The sequence below is a fragment of the Terrapene carolina genome, unplaced genomic scaffold (genome assembly GCF_002925995.2).
Source record: "Terrapene carolina triunguis isolate 2854851 unplaced genomic scaffold, T_m_triunguis-2.0 Scaffold926, whole genome shotgun sequence".
Lineage (NCBI taxonomy): Eukaryota > Metazoa > Chordata > Testudines > Emydidae > Terrapene > Terrapene triunguis.
This window is the reverse complement of record NW_020665277.1, coordinates 374,916-395,582: the sequence shown is the minus strand read 5'-3', so window position 1 is coordinate 395,582 and position 20,667 is coordinate 374,916. Positions and strand designations below refer to the sequence as shown.

Here is a 20,667-nt window from a genome sequence, read left to right as displayed (position 1 = left end):
TTGTTCTGGTGAGTAAACAGGAGATGAGCTCTTTGCAAGTAGACAGGATAATAATAGAATGGGCCATGGAGACTGAACTTCCTTCTTGCCGTTAGATGGAGTCATTCCAGAGCAAGTCTGAGGCATGTTGTATATGAAGAAAGCTTGCACTGCCAGTTTCCAGGCTGTATCTGTTCTAAAAACTTTCATCCAGGGATGGCAGCTTGGCTTATTTCATTAACGCTAACATTCCCAATATTATGTTTTCTAATAAATGCCTCTCACATTTCTTATTGTCATCTATGCTTTCTTCTTAACTGGAAGACAAGTAAAAATGCAGGATATAAGTTTTCTTGAGAACATAACTGGTTGGGATAATATCTACACATAAATACCTCCTCTTCTTTATGAAAACCTTCCCCTTCCTGAGAAGATCTTTAAAATGACACAAACCTTTTCAGGCCTCATATAGACTAATATTTAAAGGTGTGATGTTAGCACATGCAAAGCACTTGAGAAAGCACCATGGAGATGCAACCAGTTGACTTGGTACAATCTGTGTGTATCGGGTGCTTTTTGCTGCTCCAGATGAATAAAGCAGGGGTCCTCTTCATTGCCAGCAAGGGGTTAAGAGAGAGCGTGCAGCTGTTCTGTGGTCTCCCCGTTAACATTGTGTGTACTTGCTCTCTTTTGGGGGTACAGATGGAGGATAGACTTCACAGTTACCTCATTGTAACCATTTCCATATACTAAGGCTGCCAACATGAAGGAAACTCTGAACATAGGCACGAGGAGGAAAAGGTACACACAGTGTTCAGATGTTAATGCCGCCCCTATGCGTTGGAAAGACTATGAACTGTGTGTGAAATATCTGACAGGGTGCGGGGTCGCTGTGAGTTTCCTCTATGTTGTTGATGCCATGGAATGTAGCCTGAACATTTTCTTCAATGAGGATGCAGAGTTGCAGTAAATCCATAGACACAAAGTTGCTCCAATCCTGCAACTTTATTGAACGTGGTTTCAGGGGTCTAACTGTGCAGTTCTCTTTGCCGGATGAGGGCCTTGAATTAACAGATCAGTTTGGCTAGAAGTGTGAGGGCCAATCATGCAGTCCCTATACAAACAATACTGCCTTTAATGTCAACGTCCTTTCAGCCTATGTGGACTGCAGGACTTTGCCTGAATTGAACTTCAGTAATGAACCAAAGGTCTGTGAAGCTCAAAGATGGGGGGCTGCACTCTGAAGCTACTCTCATAGAATTGATTGTTGGTGTTTAATGCTGAACACTACCCTGTGTATTGCATAATTAGCTATATTTTAGGGGTTTATCCCTTCCTCTGAACCATCAAGCCTTGACTGGAGACAGAATAGCAGACTAGATGGACCCTTTATCCATCCTGACATGGCAGTTGAGTGGGTTTTTTATGTTTAGAATACACCAACTGATTATTAAAATGGAATATTTGATTTCTGCCTGGAATGTGCTGCTGCGTGAATTCTGTGGTATTTTATGTGGCTAATCAGCTGCACATGAACTCCCAGTGTGACACTGTGGCCAAAAGAGCTAATGCAATCCTGGGATGCATAAACAGGGGAATCTCTACTAGGAGCAGAGAGGTTATTTTACCTCTATATTTGACACTGATGTGACCACTGCTGGAATACTGTGTCCATTTCTGGTACCCTCATTACAAGAAGGATGTTGCTAAATTGGAGAAGTTTCAGAGAAGAGCCACAAGAATGATTAAAGGATTAGAAAACCTGTCTTAGAGAGAGAAACGCAAAGAGCTCAATCTATTTAGTTTAACAAAGAGAAGGTTAAGGGGTGACTTGATTCCAGTCTATGAGTACCTACATGGGGAACAAATATATAATAATGGGGTCTTCTGTCTAGCAGAGGAAGGTATAACACAATCCAATGGCTGGAAGTTGAAGCTAGACAAACTGAGAGTAAATTGTAAAGTGTAAATTTTTAACACTGAGAGTAGTTAACCATTGGAACAATGGACCAGGGGTTGTGGTGGATTCTCCATCATTGACCATTTTTTAATTGTCATGATCGGATGTTTATTCTAAAAGCTTTGCCCTAGGAATTATTTTGGGGGACTTCTCTGGCCTGTGGAGGTCAGATTAGATGATCACAGTGGTCCCTTCTGGCCTTAGAATCTATGAATGTATGTACCAAGCCTATTCTCAGGAGTCTGTAGTAAGGCCCTCCTATATTATCTCCCATTATGCAGAATTCTCTCTGGGTTTCCATGGAAAGTTTTACATTGGCCTCAAAATTCTTCTCTGCCTTTTACCTATGACTGAGAGTAGTGTCAGTTCGCCATCAGATACGCTCTCAAGGCGAAAACTGAATCCCAGTTCACCCACTCTTTTATGTTCTAACTGGTTAATCCGACCCCATCCTGTAATGAAAGGCATCACATACATCAATCTTTTCATTATTTTATTTATTATTTTAGCAAGACGTACTTGAAATACGATTCCTGCCCCTGAAGCCTGTCTTGTAGTGGGTTCCTTGCAACATTTGTGTCATTCTTATTTGCAGTGAATTTCTCTCCCTTCTTTATATGCTTTTCCAATCATTTCATTGTCTCATGACAAAATCCTTCCAGTTTTTCTCAGTACTGACTGTATGTTTTGCAAGATTATGAAGGATTCACATGAGGCATGAATCATGGAGGACTGAAATGCTCCCAAACATTTGCCAGAGACATCTCAACACGGTCTTCTGAATCTACCTCCTCATGTGTTTTGCTTGTGTAGCTGGCAACTCCTCGGCATTCCAATATTTCTCCCATGTGCGCACACACAATCAAAATTATATTTCTTAACATAACCCTATACTCAGACTTTAGAATTTCCAGTATCAACAGTTGGCAATTTTCATCTAATGAAGTTACAAGACAAGGGTCAGTTTTCTTTCTTAAAGGGTCTATTACCTAATCTGGATTGTAAAATATTTCCTTTATATTTAGCTTGACAACAGCATGGATTAAGCCCATTTCTGTAATCAATCCCATAAAGTGATTTAGGGCTCAATCCTCCCAGGGGCTGAGCATTATGGGCCCACTGCAGCAAAGCACTAAGGCTCCAGTTCAGGAAAATATTCCCATTTAAAACAACAGTAAGCATTTGTTGAACTTTAAGCATGTACATAAGCATAACTTCAATGGGACTTACATACATGCTTAAAGTTAAACACAAGTTTAAGTGTTTTGATGTATCAGGGCTAGAATACTCAACAGCTGATAAAGAACTTAATATCTCTGTTAGGTTCTGAAAAAATGAATAATGGTGAAATAATTTATCTTGCAAGTTTTAGAGTTCAGTCACTACTGGATAGAAACTAATGCGACAATCAATGTATTTTTTACAAGAATCTAAAAACACATAGAATGTGAAGTAGGTATTGAACCAGTTTGTGGAAAACAGAAATAGGTTTCCAGAGAGGAATAAAATAGCATGAAAAACAGGAGGAAAAAAGTCTTCAACAATGTTTTTAAGGCTTGCTTCAGATATCACATAAGCAAAGTCAAAGGTGGCATATTTATCTCACATCATGTGATTACTACGAAATATACAAACTTTTACATTAGAATATTTGATGCTTCTCTAAATGTTCCATTTTACCTCAAAGAGATGCAACATCTCTAGTCAACAAGGACTTGATTCAAAGCCTTTGGGAATGTTTCTATTGACTTCACTGGGCTTTGGATCAAACCCTGAAGGAGTTTGTACCTGCAATAATGTGAATATATTTGAAATTTCCATTTCTTTTTCCTAGAGCACACACGTGGTCTTTTTCAAATGCTGAATCTTTCCTCCCAAACCTATTAATTTAGGCCAGTGTACAGTCCAATCCTGCACTGAGCTCTGCACAGCTGGACTTCTGTATTCCCATGGGCTTAATGTAGGACCAGGACCAGCGTGTCCAGTTGCTGCTCCATTCTTGTTTAAAGTTGCAAACAGAGACTAGATTAACATTTGAGCCTTTGATATGCCCCAGTTCGATCTGGTCTCTGAATTTCTTCCATATGAATTATAAGGCTGTTAAGCTTTTTTGGAAAGGAAAAGAACTGTCTACTTGTGAAAAGAGCTATTAAAAATCCCTTTTCTCCCCTTTAAAGAATAAATAATAAATGTTTCCAAAGCCAAATAATTAACAGAGGATACCAGAGAGACCTCTGCCTTTTCCGCAAGGTGGCATGGGGCTGCTCAGTGGTGGTCAATCTCCAGGACAGTCCTGGTACAGTGATCCTGTTGCGGAAGGGAATGGTTTAGGGATATAAACTGGCCATCAATAAATTTAGACTTGAAATTAGATGAAGGTTTGTAGCCATCAGAGGAGTGAAGTTCTGGAACAGCCTTCCAAGGGGAAAGGTGGGGCAAAAAACCTAACTGGCTTCAAGACTGATCTTGATAAATTAATGGAGAGTATGTATGGTATGATGAGACCGGCTACATGCCATTGTAGGCAATCTGCGACTGCTAGTAACAAATATCTCCAATGGCCAGTGATGGGACACTAGATTGGGAGGGCTCTGAGTTACTACAGAGAATTCTTTCCTGGGTGTGTTGGTCTGCTGGGTCTTGCCCACATGATCAGCGTCTAACTGATTTCCATATTTGGGGTCGGGAAGGAATTTTCCCCTGGGTCAGATTGGCAGAGACCCTTGGGGTTTTCGCCTTCCTCTGCAGCATGGGGCGTGGGTCACTTGCAGGTTTAAAAGAGTGTAAATGGTGGAATCTCTGTAACGTGAAATCTTTAAACCATGATTTGAAGACTTCAGTAACTCAGCCAGCGGTTATGAGTCTATAACAGGAGTGGGTTATGTGCAGGTGATCAGACTAGATGATCATGATGGTCCCTTCTGGCCTTAAAGTCTATGTGTCTGTCATCCTTTCATGAAGGCTAGGGGACAGTGTGTATCTGTGTGGGATGGGGGGGCCTTAAACCTCCCTCCTCTGCTGCCCAAGATCCGAGTGTCAAAAGGACAGTCAGTGCCAAGTGGGCAGCCCAAGGATCAGAAGCCTTCAAACAGAAAAGGGAAAGAAGCAACCAAACCCAACCCCCTTGTAAAAACAAACAAACAAAAGAAACATTGCAAAAATCATACTTATTTCTTCTCAGAAAGGGACTCTCATGTTGCATGTGACTGAAATATCAGAGTCCTGTCAGTCTGCATCTCTTAGAACAGATGCCATATAGTGCTTTTTAGCTATAAATTAACACTCCTTTCCCCCCCCCAGACAATAAAGTTTCTGGTGGAAACAACCACAGCTCATCAGCCACTACCTCACCTTCAGCGATGAATGCTACTATCACCAGTGTAACACCAGCAATAACAACTATCACTCTCACAGAAAAGATGGAGCCTAAAACTATTTCACCAACACCAGAAGGTATGGGAAATTGATTTGAACTTGCTAATTATTCTCCATGCTCTCTGCAATTTCCATTTGCTGATGTGCTTTAGTGATTGAATTTACAAGATGTGAAAGTGAAACTTGCTTTAAGCAGGCACCCAAAGGATGATTTAGAACAGAATGTCTCATCGAAATGGGCTTTTAATTCATGGTTAAACCAAAATGATATTTTAGAAATGAGTCCAGTATGGAACCACGGATGTGAACCCCAACTTGTCCCCAGGCTCCTGAAATACTTCAATATTCCAGATGCTGCTTCCAGCTCCTATCTTTATAGTGGACCCAAATCCACGCACCTCTGTTCTTTAGAGAAGTGTGGATTTAGATCCAAGACTTGCAGCTTGAACCCATCTTTGCTTTAAAGTGAATGCTTAGGAGGAGCGGTCTGATCACTAGATCTGGGACTGCAGGCAGGCTAAACTATAATGATCAGATGCCCTGGTTATCTCACATGTCTCTGCGCTCCCTTTCTGAGTTCTGCATACAGCATCTTTAAAGGTAAGATGTCTGCTTTTCTGCTATAGGACAGGGGCTTGAGGGGATTCAAGCTGAAGGATCTTAAAAAGAGACACATACTCTTCCTTTTTTTTTTTTTTTTAAATCAACAGATCTATTTGTTTGAGGGCTCTGAGTGCAGTGAGAAGGCAGGGGTGGCACTGGGGAGGTCAGCGTTGGGGGGTGAGCCAGGCAATAGCAGCGTTACACTGTTGTAGAATACACACAGAATATTAGCCTACTGTAAGCAGCTTATAAGTGCATGTAACAATTAGGTAACTATGAAGCAAATCTAATGTGCATGTTTTCTACAGCCGATAATACATTCTAGTACCTCTGGCTATAACAAATCAATATTGCAGTTTAGTCACTACAATGACAAGCGTTGATTCGAGAGGCCTTAAGCATACTCCTATTTTTTTCCATGTAGGAAAAGCAAGTACTACTGAAATGACCAAAGGGACTGAAGACACCAGCCCTGCGACTTCCGCAGGACCCACCCAAGCACACACGGATGTGTCAGACCAGTCAGTGTCAGTGAAAACATCTCCCGATTCACAGCCGAACACATCACATGCTCCTTTCAGCACGACAGCACAAGCCATGACTTCGGAAATGGTTTCGACAGCCACTACTACTGTCCTCACAGAGCAAACTTCCCACTCAGCTACCACAGGACCCCCACCTAGTAGCGCAGTGAAGGTAGGAGGAAGTGCTTGACTATGCATTTGATGAGCTATGGTGAGCATGTGGTTCCTGAAGACTTTCTTCAGAAGCCGTGGTTTGTTCGTACCATGCTGTGTTAAACCAGATCCAGTGCTGCACACATACGGGAGAGCCTTGTAGCTGGAGCACAGGACTGGGAGTCAGGAGACTTTGATTCTGTTCCCAGCCCTCCCAAAAACTCCCTTTGTGACACTGGGCAGGTCACTTTCCCCCTCTCTGTGAAATGGGGCTAATGAGACTGCCCTATCCCTCAGGTGCTCTGAGGCTATATTCATTAATGGTTCTGAGATCCCCTGAAGGCATTAGAGAATTGCCAGGGGTTACTGGTTGGCGCTGTCTTTCATGGGACCGCTTGCCAGAATGCCTAGATATAGCACATCATCAGACCAAACACACTTCTCGGATTGACGAGTGTGTTATAAGGGATTCAGCAACTGATACAAACACATTTCTAGTGGAACGGCTGGTAGGGCAGTGCATATCATAGATTTCTTTGGGCTGCAAGGAACCTATAGTGGGCTGCCTCTGACATTGCTGCAGAATTGTTCTCACTCTCCCCAAACTATCCCCAATAGATGAATTTCTAGCCTAGTCTGGAGTATCTCCAGCCATAGTGATCTCATGTCCTTTGGCTACATCTTCCCTGCTGCAGTTCAGTCTGTTCCCGCTTGCTCTGTCCTGCCTTCCTGATACAGTGAGGTTTGCCATTAAAACAGTTTTTCAGAGGGCATGTCTATTACCACAATGATGCTTTTCATCTTGAGACAAGCAGGCTACAGGGGATAGGTTCAATAGGGCTATTTTGGCAATAGATGTTACAGGGCTAGAATTGCCAGAGAGGTGGGGTTGGAACCTTTCTCTGCAGAGTTTTTAAGGACTAGCAACCAGCTGGGGAGCAGAGCAAGCCACCTCAGCCTAAGGATGTGAATCATAATGGGCTGAATCCAAGTCAAGGCTGCAGACAGCAGAGCTGGTGCAGTTATGCTACACCTAGGGGCCAGGATGCAGGGAACCTGGATACATGCAGGTCATCTAGAGAACAGCTCTGTAGAGACTGCCTGCCCATTCCATCTCCTGCAGTGTAATGACAAGAGGTGGCCTGGAAAACTCCATGATAAAATAGGGTTTGGGGGTCATAATCCCAACCATTCTGAATACAGCAATAGAAAGACGCCTGTTATCTAGGAGCTTCAAAGACTTGCCTGAGAGATGCAGCCATGTGTCCTGACCTGTCTCTCTGTACCTATGCAATTTACAAATGCAGCAGTATTTTGTTTTACTTTCTAGCCCAACTACACCTCTGCTTGCCAGAATATTAAACATGTGAAGAAGCCCAGAGTGATCTGCTTGCATCTCAGTGAGCCCGACACATGTGTAAGTAGCATCTATGCAGGTAGGCTGAATGGCCACTTGTTTTAAAGCTGCGTGGGAACGGTGTGAGGTCTTGGGGGCAGGTTCTTACCATCATGTCAAACTTACAGGCACAAGGGGCCAGCAAAGCTGATGGTGCCTGGCGTGTTAGTGTGGTATTTACGGCTTGTGCTCCATTCCCATGGGGTGGGGAATGCAAACTGCTTGCTGCTGACTGAGCACAGCGGAGACAACAAGAGTCACCAGGAGGAATTCAGTGATGTCCCCCTCCATCATGGTGCAACCTGGGGCCACCTCAACTTCCTTTGTCTCCTCCTGTTTAACAGGAAACCACCATTCACAAACACACACACACACACACACCTATACCAGTCCTGCACACGTTATCTCCTCCACCTCACCATCCTCCTCTCCCCTTACTGCCAGCTGGCATGGAGAGGAAATTGGGTCAGACGAGGGGGGTACAGTGGAACCTGGGCCTCACTGCCCCAGTTCAATGGCTTTGAAGGGTATCCCAGGTCTGTTTGAACTGGTCCAGCTGGAAACTGTTAGCGCAATTACTTATTTGTAAAACTAAAATGAGATTAATGGGGAAGGATCAGCTAAGGTGCAGTTGGAGGGGAATAAACTCACTGTGCAGCAAGTGAAGACCTGAGACAAATGCTAGATGGTAAAGAATCTTGTGGGACTGCCGACTCGGGTGACCAGATGTCCCGATTTTCTAGGGACAGTCCCGATTTTTGGGTCTTTTTCTTATATAGGCTCCTATTACCCCCCACCCCCATCCCGATTTTTCATACTTGCTGTCTGGTCACCCTACTGCCGACTGGTGTGAAATTACAGTGATTAATTTTACCTCCACTAGCCAGCCACACTGAGATCACTTGGAGGGGTGGGAGGGGGAGCTAGATTCTTATTCTATTGACTTTTCCTTGTAAATTACCTATTAACTGGCATTTCTGCCTGTTTACATTCATGCTGAAAGTATTTTAGCAACAATTCATGTTGAAACCCCTATGGGATTGAGTGACCATAAACACAGATGCCATCTAGTGGGCAGTAAACAGACAGCATTGTCAGATATGAGGTTTTATATATTTCTATATTCTGGTTGAGATTCACTGTCCAAGAAATTGGGTGTATTTAGTTAAAGGTAAGTTAGTAAATGAGTCCTGTTAATTGTGCTCACCCTTGGGACTGAATGAAATGCTGGAAAATCTAAACAACTAAAAATAAAATAATAAAAATAAATTTTAAAGCATGGTATTGAAGTTAAGGCACTGGACTGGGACTCAGTGTTCAATTCCTGCATCTGCTACTGACTTCTCATGTGACCTTGGGCAAATCACACAGTATGTTTGACACATGTCCTCTGCCCTTGGATTCTAGCTACTCTTGCAAGTCGCATCTGACTGCTCATACACTTGGAATCCCCAAATATGAAATGCTTTAAACCACACCAGTTTTAACAATGGCTTTTCCAGAAACCCTTATCCCATGGCAGGGCTCTCCCCATGCCTCCACCTGAACTAATCATTGCATGGAAAAAACTATTTGGCCTCCAAGCTGGGTTAGCTGCTGAACCTGGGAACCAGATAACTGTCTGAGAGGAGAGTAGATAGAGGGCGCTGAGTCGTTTCTCCTTTTTCCTGCTGGCCTTTCCCAAGGCACGCATGCAATAATCTGGTATCCGTCTCTGTTAAATGCAAAGGAAACTCTAACACTCTCAAGCATTCTTTCCACAGCAGACAAAAGAAAATACACAGGTCTTTCCTCCCATCTCAGTCCCCCAACCCCAAAACAAACTATATGGAAATAGTACTAACTGGTTGTTTTAAACCTTCTGTTTTCACAACAAGCCAGTATAAATAGTTTTACTGGTGTGACTGGGAGGTTTTGTATTATTTGGCGCTTAGCTAGGCCAATGTTTTTTAAAAGTGACTAGTGCAACAGTTCCCAAACCTTGGGTTGCAACCCCAAGTGGGGTAGCTCCATCAGTAAATGTGACTGTGGCAATTCAAAGTGTGCATTTTACAAAATGGTGTCCTCCACACAGCATGATGTCACATGTACTGTACGTGCAGGGTCAAACCGCATGGAGGAGGCTATTTTGCTCTACCAAATGGTGCTTTCCATGCAGCATCACCTTGCACACGTATGTGCATGTCAGTGGCAGATTAGCCACTGGGCCAATGGGGCCTGTGCCCAGGAGCCCTGGCCAATTGGGGGGCCCCCCAGAAAAATGGGCACCCTCACACCTGGATCCACTCCAGCCAGCCGGCACTCCTGCCAGGGAGAGGGGTTGGGGTTCAGGGGCTTGCCCCGCTCTGCCTGCCTGCACTCCTGCCAGGGAGTGGGGTTGCCGGGCGGGCAGAGCGGGGCAAACCCCCACGCCCCAACTTTGCTTCCTGGCAGGAGTGCTGCAGGGGAGGGGAGCAAGCCCCCATGCCCTAACCCCATTTCCCTGGCAGGAGTCACAGGGGCAGAGGGGTTGGGGGAACTGCAGGTGGAAGGAGGGGCCCACTTGCTCTGGCCCAGGGCCTCACAAAACCATAATCCATCTCTGGTGCATGCAAGGTCATGCTGCATGGAAGACACCATTTTTAAATGGCATCCTCCATGCTGTTTGGGGTCACGGGAAGCAATATAGCTAAAAATGGGGCCATGCACGGAAAATGTTTTGGAACCACTGGGCTAGTGATTTTGGTGCCTCCATCTTTTGGGTCCCCAATGTGACACACATTTGAGGGGCCTGATTTTAGAAAGTGTTAAGCAGCCACTCTGAGCTGTCCAGCCCTCTCCATGATAGAGTATTTTAAGAAATGGTGACCCTGTTTTAGCAAAGTCCAGCCCTAATCCCAATCCAGGGTATGTGTGTACACAGGTTTCAGGAGAAGGTCCATCCTGTTTGGTGTACAAGTTGGTCAAGAGGAGGAAAAAGCTGCAATCCACTCTTCCCTTCCTCCACCCAAGAGTCACTATTGTTTTTAAGTAGAGGGGTCGTTTTAATGCTCAAAGTGAGAAGATTTTATTCTTTGCTCGGTCTTTGATCAACAACCCATCAGAAATACTAAATGCATTTCCTAAACAGGAAGGCCAATGTTTCTTTGTTATTTCCCTCTTCTCCTAGTTGATGACAATGGGGCAGACAGTGCCTTCAATTTCAAAACAATAAAGGCTCCCTTGGCTTCTTTCTCATTCTGAGATTTAAAGGGACACACCTAAGCACCTTAGACCCCAAATTTAGGCTTGGTAAAAATAAAATTTTAAATTTTTGTTAATATTTAAAATTTATTTTACAAGCATAAAATTGTTCTGTGAGGTGGGTAAGTATCAAAATTCCCATTTGGCAGATGGGAAAACAGGCACAGAGAAGTGACATTTCTCACCCAAGGTCACATAAGTTAGTGGAAGAGGAAGAATTGGTGTTTGTGGTCCCTGGGTCCCAGTCCATTGCTCAGTCCTTTGGATCAGACTGCTTCCCAGTTTGAGCTGATGTTAGACTGGTGTTGGCTATATGTTTGTACAGTGCCTAGCACAATGGGGTCCAGATCTGGTAAGAACGCCTTAGGCACTATTGCAATATAAATGATAGATTGATAACAATAACACAAGCTAGTGATATATTTTAGATATCATTGAGGGAGATCATGTGTGGGTTTGTCTGGTTTCTTTTAATAACTCTTTCTTTCTGGAAATTTTGCAGAATAATTTTCGAAAGACAAAGGGAGAAAATTTAAGTATGGTGATTTGTGACACAACCTCACCCTACAATCGCTTCTCTTCTCCCCCATGCCACATTGAACTCGCCAGATCTGAGGTGGATCCTTTTTGCATGCTGCTCATTCAGGCTGGCATGAAAGGTTAGTGGAACCAATGTCTCTGGATTTTGTGGTGATCGCTGGGTCTGTATATGGGGGATAGGAAGGAAAGTGGGGACTTCTGTGGGAAAGAGGGAGGTTAACTGTTGGTGGGCAGTGGGGATATATGACTTGTTTGTGGAGGCAGAGCTGGGGGTATCTGAACATATGCTAGAAAAACTAACACTAAAGCACAGACTAGAAAGCAGAATTCTCAGAGAACATATCAGCTCTGTAACTGTTGTTTTCCTTTCTCTATTAAGTGAGTTTAACCAGAGATTTATTTGGCTTATATTGAGTCACACCATTTCCTGCAGAATGAGTGGGGAGTTCACAGCTTCTCCTTTGCCTCTTCAATACTGATGTAAACTGCAGGTATTGACTTGTTGGCATTTGTGTCACAACCTTTCTGTTTTGAAAACTGCAGATGCAGATGCAATAGAAAAGCTCCTCCAAGAACGGCAGCCTGATCTAATTAAGGTAAATGCTTTAAGCTAGTTAAGCATGGGAGACTGGATGGCTTTGTGGGCTAGGATAAAGTAGTCTTTTACTGATAGTTCAAATCCAGCCCAGGTTGGTGGTAACTGAAAACTGTCACTAACTCAGGGGCATTTGGTGACCAAATGTAAATAAGATGGTTTCAGTCCAGATACCAGTGCATAGGTATTCACAGCACCACGCCACTTTAATGGGCATTCTGGCTGGCAATCACAGGACACAGACACCAATGGGCTGCAGAGATCAAACCCCTTTGACTGACCTCTGACCACCTCTAGGGAACAATGTGTAGAGGAGGCTTACTAGGCTGTATCTGTTTTGGGGAGAAACAAGGGGATCTTTCACTGTCTGTACTAATCAAATTGTTTATGTGCTCTAAACATATTTTGATCTAAGCACTGATTTATGTCCCTGGTACGTGAGGAATAATACACCTCCGATGGTGCCTTGTAGGTCCTCCGATACTAACAAGGTGGCACTTCAAAGAATGTTGCCATATTCTATTGCAACACACAGGTTGGTACAAAAGGGGCTCAAAATGTTGAATGAGCCAGTCATCTAGGGTTGCCACCTCTGAGGTACATAAAACAGGACATTTCTGGGATGATCCTGACCCCATAAAACTGGACAGCTGACAGTGCGTACTGAGCACCCTTACAGATTTCCTGGGACAGCTACCTTAAAAATGGATGATCCTGGGAAAACCAGAACAGATGGCAGCCCTACACTCATCCTGTAGAAATCTTCTGACAGGGAATTCCTGAGGCATTGCAGACCTAACCAGAAGCCACATCTGTTTAGGGATCCTGGAACCAGAATCACTTCAGCATTTTCCCTCTGGGAAGACCGTGAACTTTCTGACAGGTTTCAGAGTAGCAGCCGTGTTTAGTCTGTATCCGCAAAAAGAACAGGAGTACTTGTGGCACTCTCGTTGGAATCTGTTTTTGAAGCTTTTCTGTCATTGAATGACCATTCAATGACAGACCGGCGGGTGGCTATTTTACAACAGAAAAGCTTCAAAAACAGACTCCAAGGAGAGACTGCTGAGCTGGAATTGATATGCAAACTAGATTCAATCAATTTAGGCTTGAATAAGGACTGGGAATGGCTGAGCCATTACAAACATTGAATCTATCTCCCCTTGTAAGTATTCTCACACTTCTTATCAAACTGTCTGTACTGGGCTATCTTGATTATCACTTCAAACGTTTTTTTCTCTTACTTAATTGGCCTCTCAGAGTTGGTAAGACAACTCCCACCTGTTCATGCTCTCTGTAAGTGTGTATATATATATCTCCTCAATATATGTTCCATTCTATGCATCCGAAGAAGTGGGCTGTAGCCCACAAAAGCTTATGCTCTAATAAATTTGTTAGTCTCTAAGGTGCCACAAGTACTCCTGTTCTTTTTTCATGAACTTTCTGAAGTCACTATCAAGTGTTTTCTAAGCCCAGTAGCAGAATCTCTTACCGTATTACTTTATTTACTTCAAAATATGTATGAAATACCCATTGCCAGTGTATCCCTTATTTAAAAAAAAGGGGGGGGGCTAAATATTCAAAAGTAATTAGTGATTTTTGGGTGTCTAACTTGAGGCTCTTTACTGGAGCCTGATTTTTAGAAACAGCTGCGCATCTACCCTCTGAAAATCAAGGCCTTGTAATGTGTCTCAAGTTGGGCACCGAAAATCACTTGTCACTTCTGAAAATTCAGGGTGTGTGTGTGTGTATATATATATGTGTGTGTGTGTGTGTGTATATGCACACGCTCACTATAGCATTCTACAACCATTACCACAGAGTCCTCCGGTCTCACTACTGTATGCTGCAGTGCTTTGGATGATTACTGTCATGTACTGTAGTATTTTTTTTTTAAAGGACCTGGGTACCAATAATAACTCTTCAAAGTGCCATACTGACATTAATCTTCCCTATTAAATTAAATTAAAAATTAAATTAATGGAGATATCCCATCTCCTAGAACTGGAAGGGACCTTGAAAGGTCATCGAGTCCAGCCCCCTGCCTTCACGAGCAGGACCAAGTACTGATTTTGCCCCAGATCCCTAAGTGGCCCCCTCAAGGATTGAACTCACAACCCTGGGTTTAGCAGGCCAATGCTCAAACCACTGAGCTATCCCTCCCCCCCATACACCAGTGAGGTCGCAATACCTTGTAAAGCTGAACTCCAGGTGCCTGTAAAAAATGGCACCCAGCAGCTAAACATGAACTAAGTTCTTGCCTCTGTGCTCTAAGTCTCAACGTTCTCATGGTGGGCGAAAACTCCTTTTAGGGGAGCTAAACGCGGGGTACTGAGGAGGATGCTTAGAATGCAAATGAGCTGTGAGGTCCTTCAATCCTGGGTGCGTAGGCTCAGCAGAGTGCACAACCCAGGGTCCAGGAGATGGAGAGAATAATAATTATACAAAACTGTGCTTCTGCATTGCTTCTCATCCAGAAAAGTTGTCAGTCTCAGCAGGGGGGCCAAGGACTGAATGCCCAGTGGATTTCTTACCCCTAGAGTTGGTGCCTGCAGGTCAGGGGTAAGGCACAGTGGTGGGGCAGTGTGGGGAAAGCTTGCACTGCTTTGGCCTGTGCTGTAGCTGACCTGGGGAGGGAGAATCTTGGACTTGGGGGCTGTCAGCCTGTCTCTAACGCTCTGATTCAACTCCCACTGAAGCTAATGAGTGTCTTTCCACTGGTTTCCTTGGGAGATGGGTCAAGCCCTGTGAGTGTGTGTGTGTGTGTGTGTTTATACAGTGTGTGTGTGTGTGTGTGTGTGTGTATATATATATATATACTATATATATACCGTTTGTTTATATATTTAAAAAGAACTGGGGTGGAAGACAAAGTTGTGTCTTTAAAATATGGAGTGCTCTCAGCAGATGTGCATGCACGAGTTTCCTGTTTATGAGACTCTTGGCTCTGTTTGGTATATTTCCAGATTGGAATAAAATCCCATCAACTGGAGAGTATTGGACGCCACCAGAACATTCCCCGGAACACGCTGATTGCCTTGGTCACATCTGGACTCTTGCTGGCGTTTCTGAGTTTGGCTGGATACTTCCTTATGAAACGACGGAGTTGGAGCCCCAGGGGAGAGAGGCTGGTTAGTGCTTATATCTGGCAAAACAACAAGTAGAGAGAAACCAAAATACAGGAGGAATGCGGAGGAGGGAATGCAACTGAGTCACAAGCTCTCTAAGGGAGTGACCCACTGCCAAAGACCTCTAAGCGCCACTAACAGTCTCTGTTTGGGGGGAGAGAGAGGCTCCGCTTATGTTCTGTACAAGTTGCCTATAGCTTATGAATGTATCAATAGGTGCGACAAGACGGCTTGTTGCTTGGAGTGCTGTTAGGATATAGATATTCAGGCCTGTTTGTAAAGGCCTATACTTTAAGAATGCAGGTGTATTCTTATTACTTAGCTAGTTATAGAGGTATAAAAGAAAGAATTAAAATTACTCTTTGTATGTGTAAGGGACAGCCTGAGGCTTTGTTTTTAGTTTAAGTAAGGCCTTTGGCTAAGCAGCAGAGGCAGCCATAAGCTGAGAAGTGAACGGTCACATTTTTACATTTTAAACTAGTTACATAAAAATAAGGTGCTATTGGGCTGTTAGGAATACAATTTTGTTTTAATATTTTTATTACCTTCAGAGAAAGGAAAGAGCCTAGAACATGTAAAAGGAAATTTAGTCAACATGTTAGGGGGCTTAGAGTATTGTTGCTCTCTGTTCATGCAAGAAGGACCAGGGAAGTAAGAGGGTAAAAAAAATAAGCCCCCTAACAAGTGCCACTACAGGCAGGCCGACAGGGAAACTGAAAACTTGGTGAGCCTGTGACTGATCCAGCCTGAGAGTGGTGAATGGGGAGATGGAGATAAGAGAGGCATAAACAGTTGTGCTAGAGCCCAGATCATGAAGAGTGAAAGGAAATCTCTCTTCCTCTCTAATATTAAATATTCTGTGACTGTTCATTTGGGGATAACTACCCTTTGCTCCCTATCACTTCCAGGTCTAACACTTTTTTTTGCCTGGCAGTAAGAACTCATCTGGGAAGACTCCTCCAGAGACTCTGAAAGCTTGTGAATTTGCCATTGAAAATGAAATACTTTTCTTCAATCATTACATTTAAAAATCAAATTATACATCTGACTTGTATCTATGCTGTAATAAAGGTTGTTTCCCCCATTTAACAAATGGGGATAATAAAGAATATCAAGAAAGAAAGAAAATATTTTCCTATATATATTTTTCCTCTTACAGATTTTGCTGAGTTCCGGGGGTTCCTCCTTTATCACTGATTTATGGAGACTTGAATTTTTCTATGAAGTGCAGTCAGAGCATGTTCATCTAGTTGCACATGTGCAGTTATACAGTGGGAGGGTAATAGAGTTCAGTATTCTGGGATGGATCCTGCCAAATGCATGAATGCAAATGACAGTGCATGTATAGTGGATGATATGGTCAGGGGCTTGGTAATGCGATACAGAGCTTGTCACCTCTAGGGCACTGGATCCAACCTCCTGGCCCAGCTTGGCAGTGACTGAAAGTCACTGGTATCGAATGGTGATTTGGTGTTCCCTATGTTAAATAAGCCTGGTGATCTTAATCCAGTTTCCAGTGGACAGGTGTCTCCATCACAAACACCACCATCACCACAGTTGACAGTTTCAGCAAAGAAGCCAAAAAGTAAATTGGGCCATAGATCCTGAACTCCACTTATGTGTAAGAGATATCCATTCCAGGGCAGGACTGAGGCATATTGGGAGGGGACTGAGTGGGTGGGAAGTTTGCCCTCCTGCCGCCTATGCTGTACATGGCTTTGTGGGCAAATAGAGGGCCTCAGACTCTGACAGCCTGCATCTCCTTCCTGATACACTCTATTGGCAAGTGTACTTCACCTACAGCCCCATGCCCCTGGCTCTCGCTGGCCTTATTGTCAGATCTGCTGCACTTAGGGCCTTCAGAGCTGTCACAGCAGAACAAGAGCAGTGGTCCATCTAGTCTGATCTACAACACTGTCTCGTACCTTCTGCTTCAGAGGCAGGTGAAACCTGCCTCTGCTTCTTAATGCACTTGACTAGTTGGGTAATAATAATATGTGTGTGTGTAGACCACCACATGTATCCAAATTTAAGTTGTCGAATGTGTGGCTTAAGCCCCTGCTATCTCATTACTGAAAGCTGCTTATCTGAGTTGCAGGCTGAAGATAGGAAAGGATATATTCCAAATGTTTCCTACCTGACCCATGTGGAAAATAGAGCTGGAGAAACCAGGGCTGGGTGTGCAAACTCCCAAGGAAGGCAGAGCCTAGTCCTGTTTATCTGAACAGCACAAAAACCAGGGTGTTCTGCTTTTTAGGTCATTGAGAAGAAATAACTCTCTGACTGGGCCTAACCCTAGTACTGCAATGCCACAGTTCAGGCCTGTCTCCTACCTCCTACCTGTTGACAGAAGCTGGTATCCCTGCCTGCTGCTATGATGTGCCATGCAGGTGTTCACAGCCTCGCAGCTCCTGCTTGGCATCTAAGCTGGCTGCTGTCCATCCTTTCCTTTTGCTAACTCTGCATTTGTTATCTATGTACCCATTCAGGATGAAGACCTCTATTACACTGAAAACGGTAGCCAGGGCAATACAGGGATCACCGTGGCCTCCCAAGAGCACTCCGCGCCGCAGGAGAAGCCAAATCTCAACAGAGGGGCTCAGAAGAATGGGACTGGACAGGCATCCTCAAAAAATGGACATTCAGCCAGGCAGCACATTGTTGCTGACACGGAACTGTGAAATGTGCCAGGGTGACTGCCTTATTATCATGATTTGAAGGGGGGTGGGGGAGAAGAGACAGGAGCAGGGGGTAAGGGAGAGATTATCCCTTGGATGGCTGGGAAAATATAACCCTTTTTTATCTGAAGAACTCCAAAGTCCCACTCTAAAGCACTCTAAACCCCAGAGCTAACGTAGCACTGTGTTGACCTATCCTAGCAAGGAGCTTCTAGGGGTTAATACAGGGCTAGGGTTCTTTGCTCTTCCTTTAGCAGAAGAGAATGGGATGTGATCAGCAGTCAAACCACCCAAGCAAGGGATGGGGAAGATATTTGGAAATTCAGAGCTATGTCAGCTTTGTAAGAAATTGGCTTGATACTGATTTTACTTGGAAGGGAAGGGAGCAGGGAGGGAGTTTAATTCTTCATGAGCCGATGGAGCATTTTACTGTCTCTTGTTAAAGACACATGCTATTAACCTCGCTTCCAGGCCTCCCAGTGGAGAATCAGGGGCTGTCTGCGTGAGAGACACTTCCAAAAAGTGAGGAAATGGCCTCCCCTTACCATCCTCTGAACTACAAAAGTGAATGCCCCAAAACTGCAAGTCCCACCCATGTACCACTACTCTGGTTCTGTGCTCTCATTGTTATATGTAAAAAATAAGAAGTGCCATATAGCAACTGAATTGCTTCTAATGAGATATGGGCTCAAGCCAGAAAAACCTGGATCCAGATTACAAACAACTCAAATTCCAGCAGGGGCTTGGGCCCATTACAATATAGGGATCTGGGTTCTGACTACCATCACCTCCGAAGTTGTAATGTCTTTCGCTGTGATCGTTTGGTTTAGCCTCATCTTTGTATTTAAGTGCAGCCTTTTCCTCTCTCAGCAACATTAGTAAGTTAATGCCCCTTCTTGTGCTTTATATCCTCTCAATGTTTAATGCTCTTGTGGAACTTGTATGTAAAGCTTTCCAGGTGGAGTCTGGTATTGAGATGTGAATAGACTTGGAGTTGAATTACTATCTCCCCCCCCCCCCCCCCCGCCTCAGCATATGTGTAGTTTTGCAGTGAATCCTCTGGTATCTGGCTCCCATAGACTGGAGGCACTAGTTGAAGGTGAAGGGAGTGATATGTGTGTGTACAAGAGCATATGACACTGCTCTAGACAACTCACCCCACTTTGAGTGCTTGCAACAGTATTGTCAAGCCACGTGGAAGGAGCTGGCATTGTTACCCACCATGAGGCCTTGGAAATATGTAGATATCAAAGCATTCCTAAAAGAATCCAAAAAATTGTCATACAGGAAAGAAACCTCAGTCCTGCTAATAGATGTTTGGCCTTCCCTAGTAATAGGGGGTTGTGTATATATATATATATATAAAAAAAACATACAGGGGAAAGATTTTCACTCTTAAGAACAAAGAAAAGGCCTCTCAGCAACACTGAAGTGTTAAGGCCAGGAGCAATCTCTACCTCCTCTTGAGCTTGAGATTGTTCTCTTGGAAAAAGTGGTTTTAGCCAAGCCCATTCTGTGTGGGTCAGGAGTCACATATCATTCAGTAAAGGGTGAAGTCCAACAGACCTACTTATGTCTGGATTCACTTTGTCGGATGGAGCCAGTCCCCATGAATATTTGCTGCCTGTAGCCTTTGTGGTTCCTGGACTCCTGACCAGCAGGCCACAGTTTGGCTAGTTGCAGGTGGAGGCCTCTATCAGTAGGACCAGTGTTGTTATAGCAGCTACAGCCCTGCCCTGGGCACAGCCTTGCGGGATGAGGGAGCAGGTATGTGTAAAGGGAAAAGAAATTTAAATGAAGAAAGGGGACTGGCTGGCTCACTGGCTTTCACCTCTATGTCTCGGATTCCAATGAAGCCCAGGTTGGTGGCTGACCACAGACATCGCTATATGATCCATGTATTGGTGGCCCGTGTACAATGAGTAGGGGACACACCATCACCATTGGCATTAACAGACTCCATTCTTGGCAGCTTCAGCATTGGGGCTGAGGACTAATGGGCCTGGAAAACTGACATACCCTCTCACTACTAAAGGTTATTGCCATTCCTTGTCAAGACTGAGACTCACAGGTGTCTGGGATGTGGGGACAGGCTGCTTTCTGCCTGATCATACTATGCTTAACCAGAAGGATTTCAATTTCAAGTTCTGTCAATCAGGCCCTTTTCACCAGCACTAAAGTCAAGTAAAAATACAAAAACTATTGATTTTAAGTTTTGTTTGTTTTCTTTTTTACAAACAGATCTGTAAATACTGTCAGTAAAAAGAGCTGAGAATTGAACCCAACTTTTCTGTTGTATTCTTGAAACAATGGACTGTTTATTCCATTGGCAACTGTGTCTGGCTCAGTTAACTGCCTGGACAAAGAAAAGAATGTGTTTCCTCTAAGAAGTTGCTTGCCAGTAGAAATAGCATAAGTAAAAGATGTTTCTTATTCTTTGCTAGTTTGCACACTCTCTCTCTCTCTCTCTCTCTTTCTTTCAGCAAACGGATTCAGAGCAAGTGAAAAACATGTATC

General features: G+C 43.9%; 1 protein-coding gene across 2 annotated transcripts in view; it reads left to right on the top strand.

Annotated features, from left to right (window-relative positions):
- CD34 (CD34 molecule) overlaps positions 1-20,430 on the top strand; it is a 30,022-nt gene extending 9,592 nt beyond the window's left edge. The window contains exons 2-8 of one of the 2 annotated variants that reach the window (XM_026661125.1): positions 5,240-5,392; positions 6,342-6,613; positions 7,925-8,011; positions 11,715-11,871; positions 12,296-12,348; positions 15,311-15,475; positions 17,962-20,430. In XM_026661125.1, coding sequence (XP_026516910.1) covers positions 5,240-5,392; positions 6,342-6,613; positions 7,925-8,011; positions 11,715-11,871; positions 12,296-12,348; positions 15,311-15,475; positions 17,962-18,153 — 1,079 coding nt within the window. In that variant the 3' untranslated portion in view covers positions 18,154-20,430. Of the gene's footprint in view, positions 1-5,239; positions 5,393-6,341; positions 6,614-7,924; positions 8,012-11,714; positions 11,872-12,295; positions 12,349-15,310; positions 15,476-16,406; positions 17,931-17,961 lie in introns of those variants that run through there. The other variant, XM_026661127.1, reaches the window with a different exon arrangement.
- The last annotated feature ends 237 nt before the right edge of the window (positions 20,431-20,667 follow it).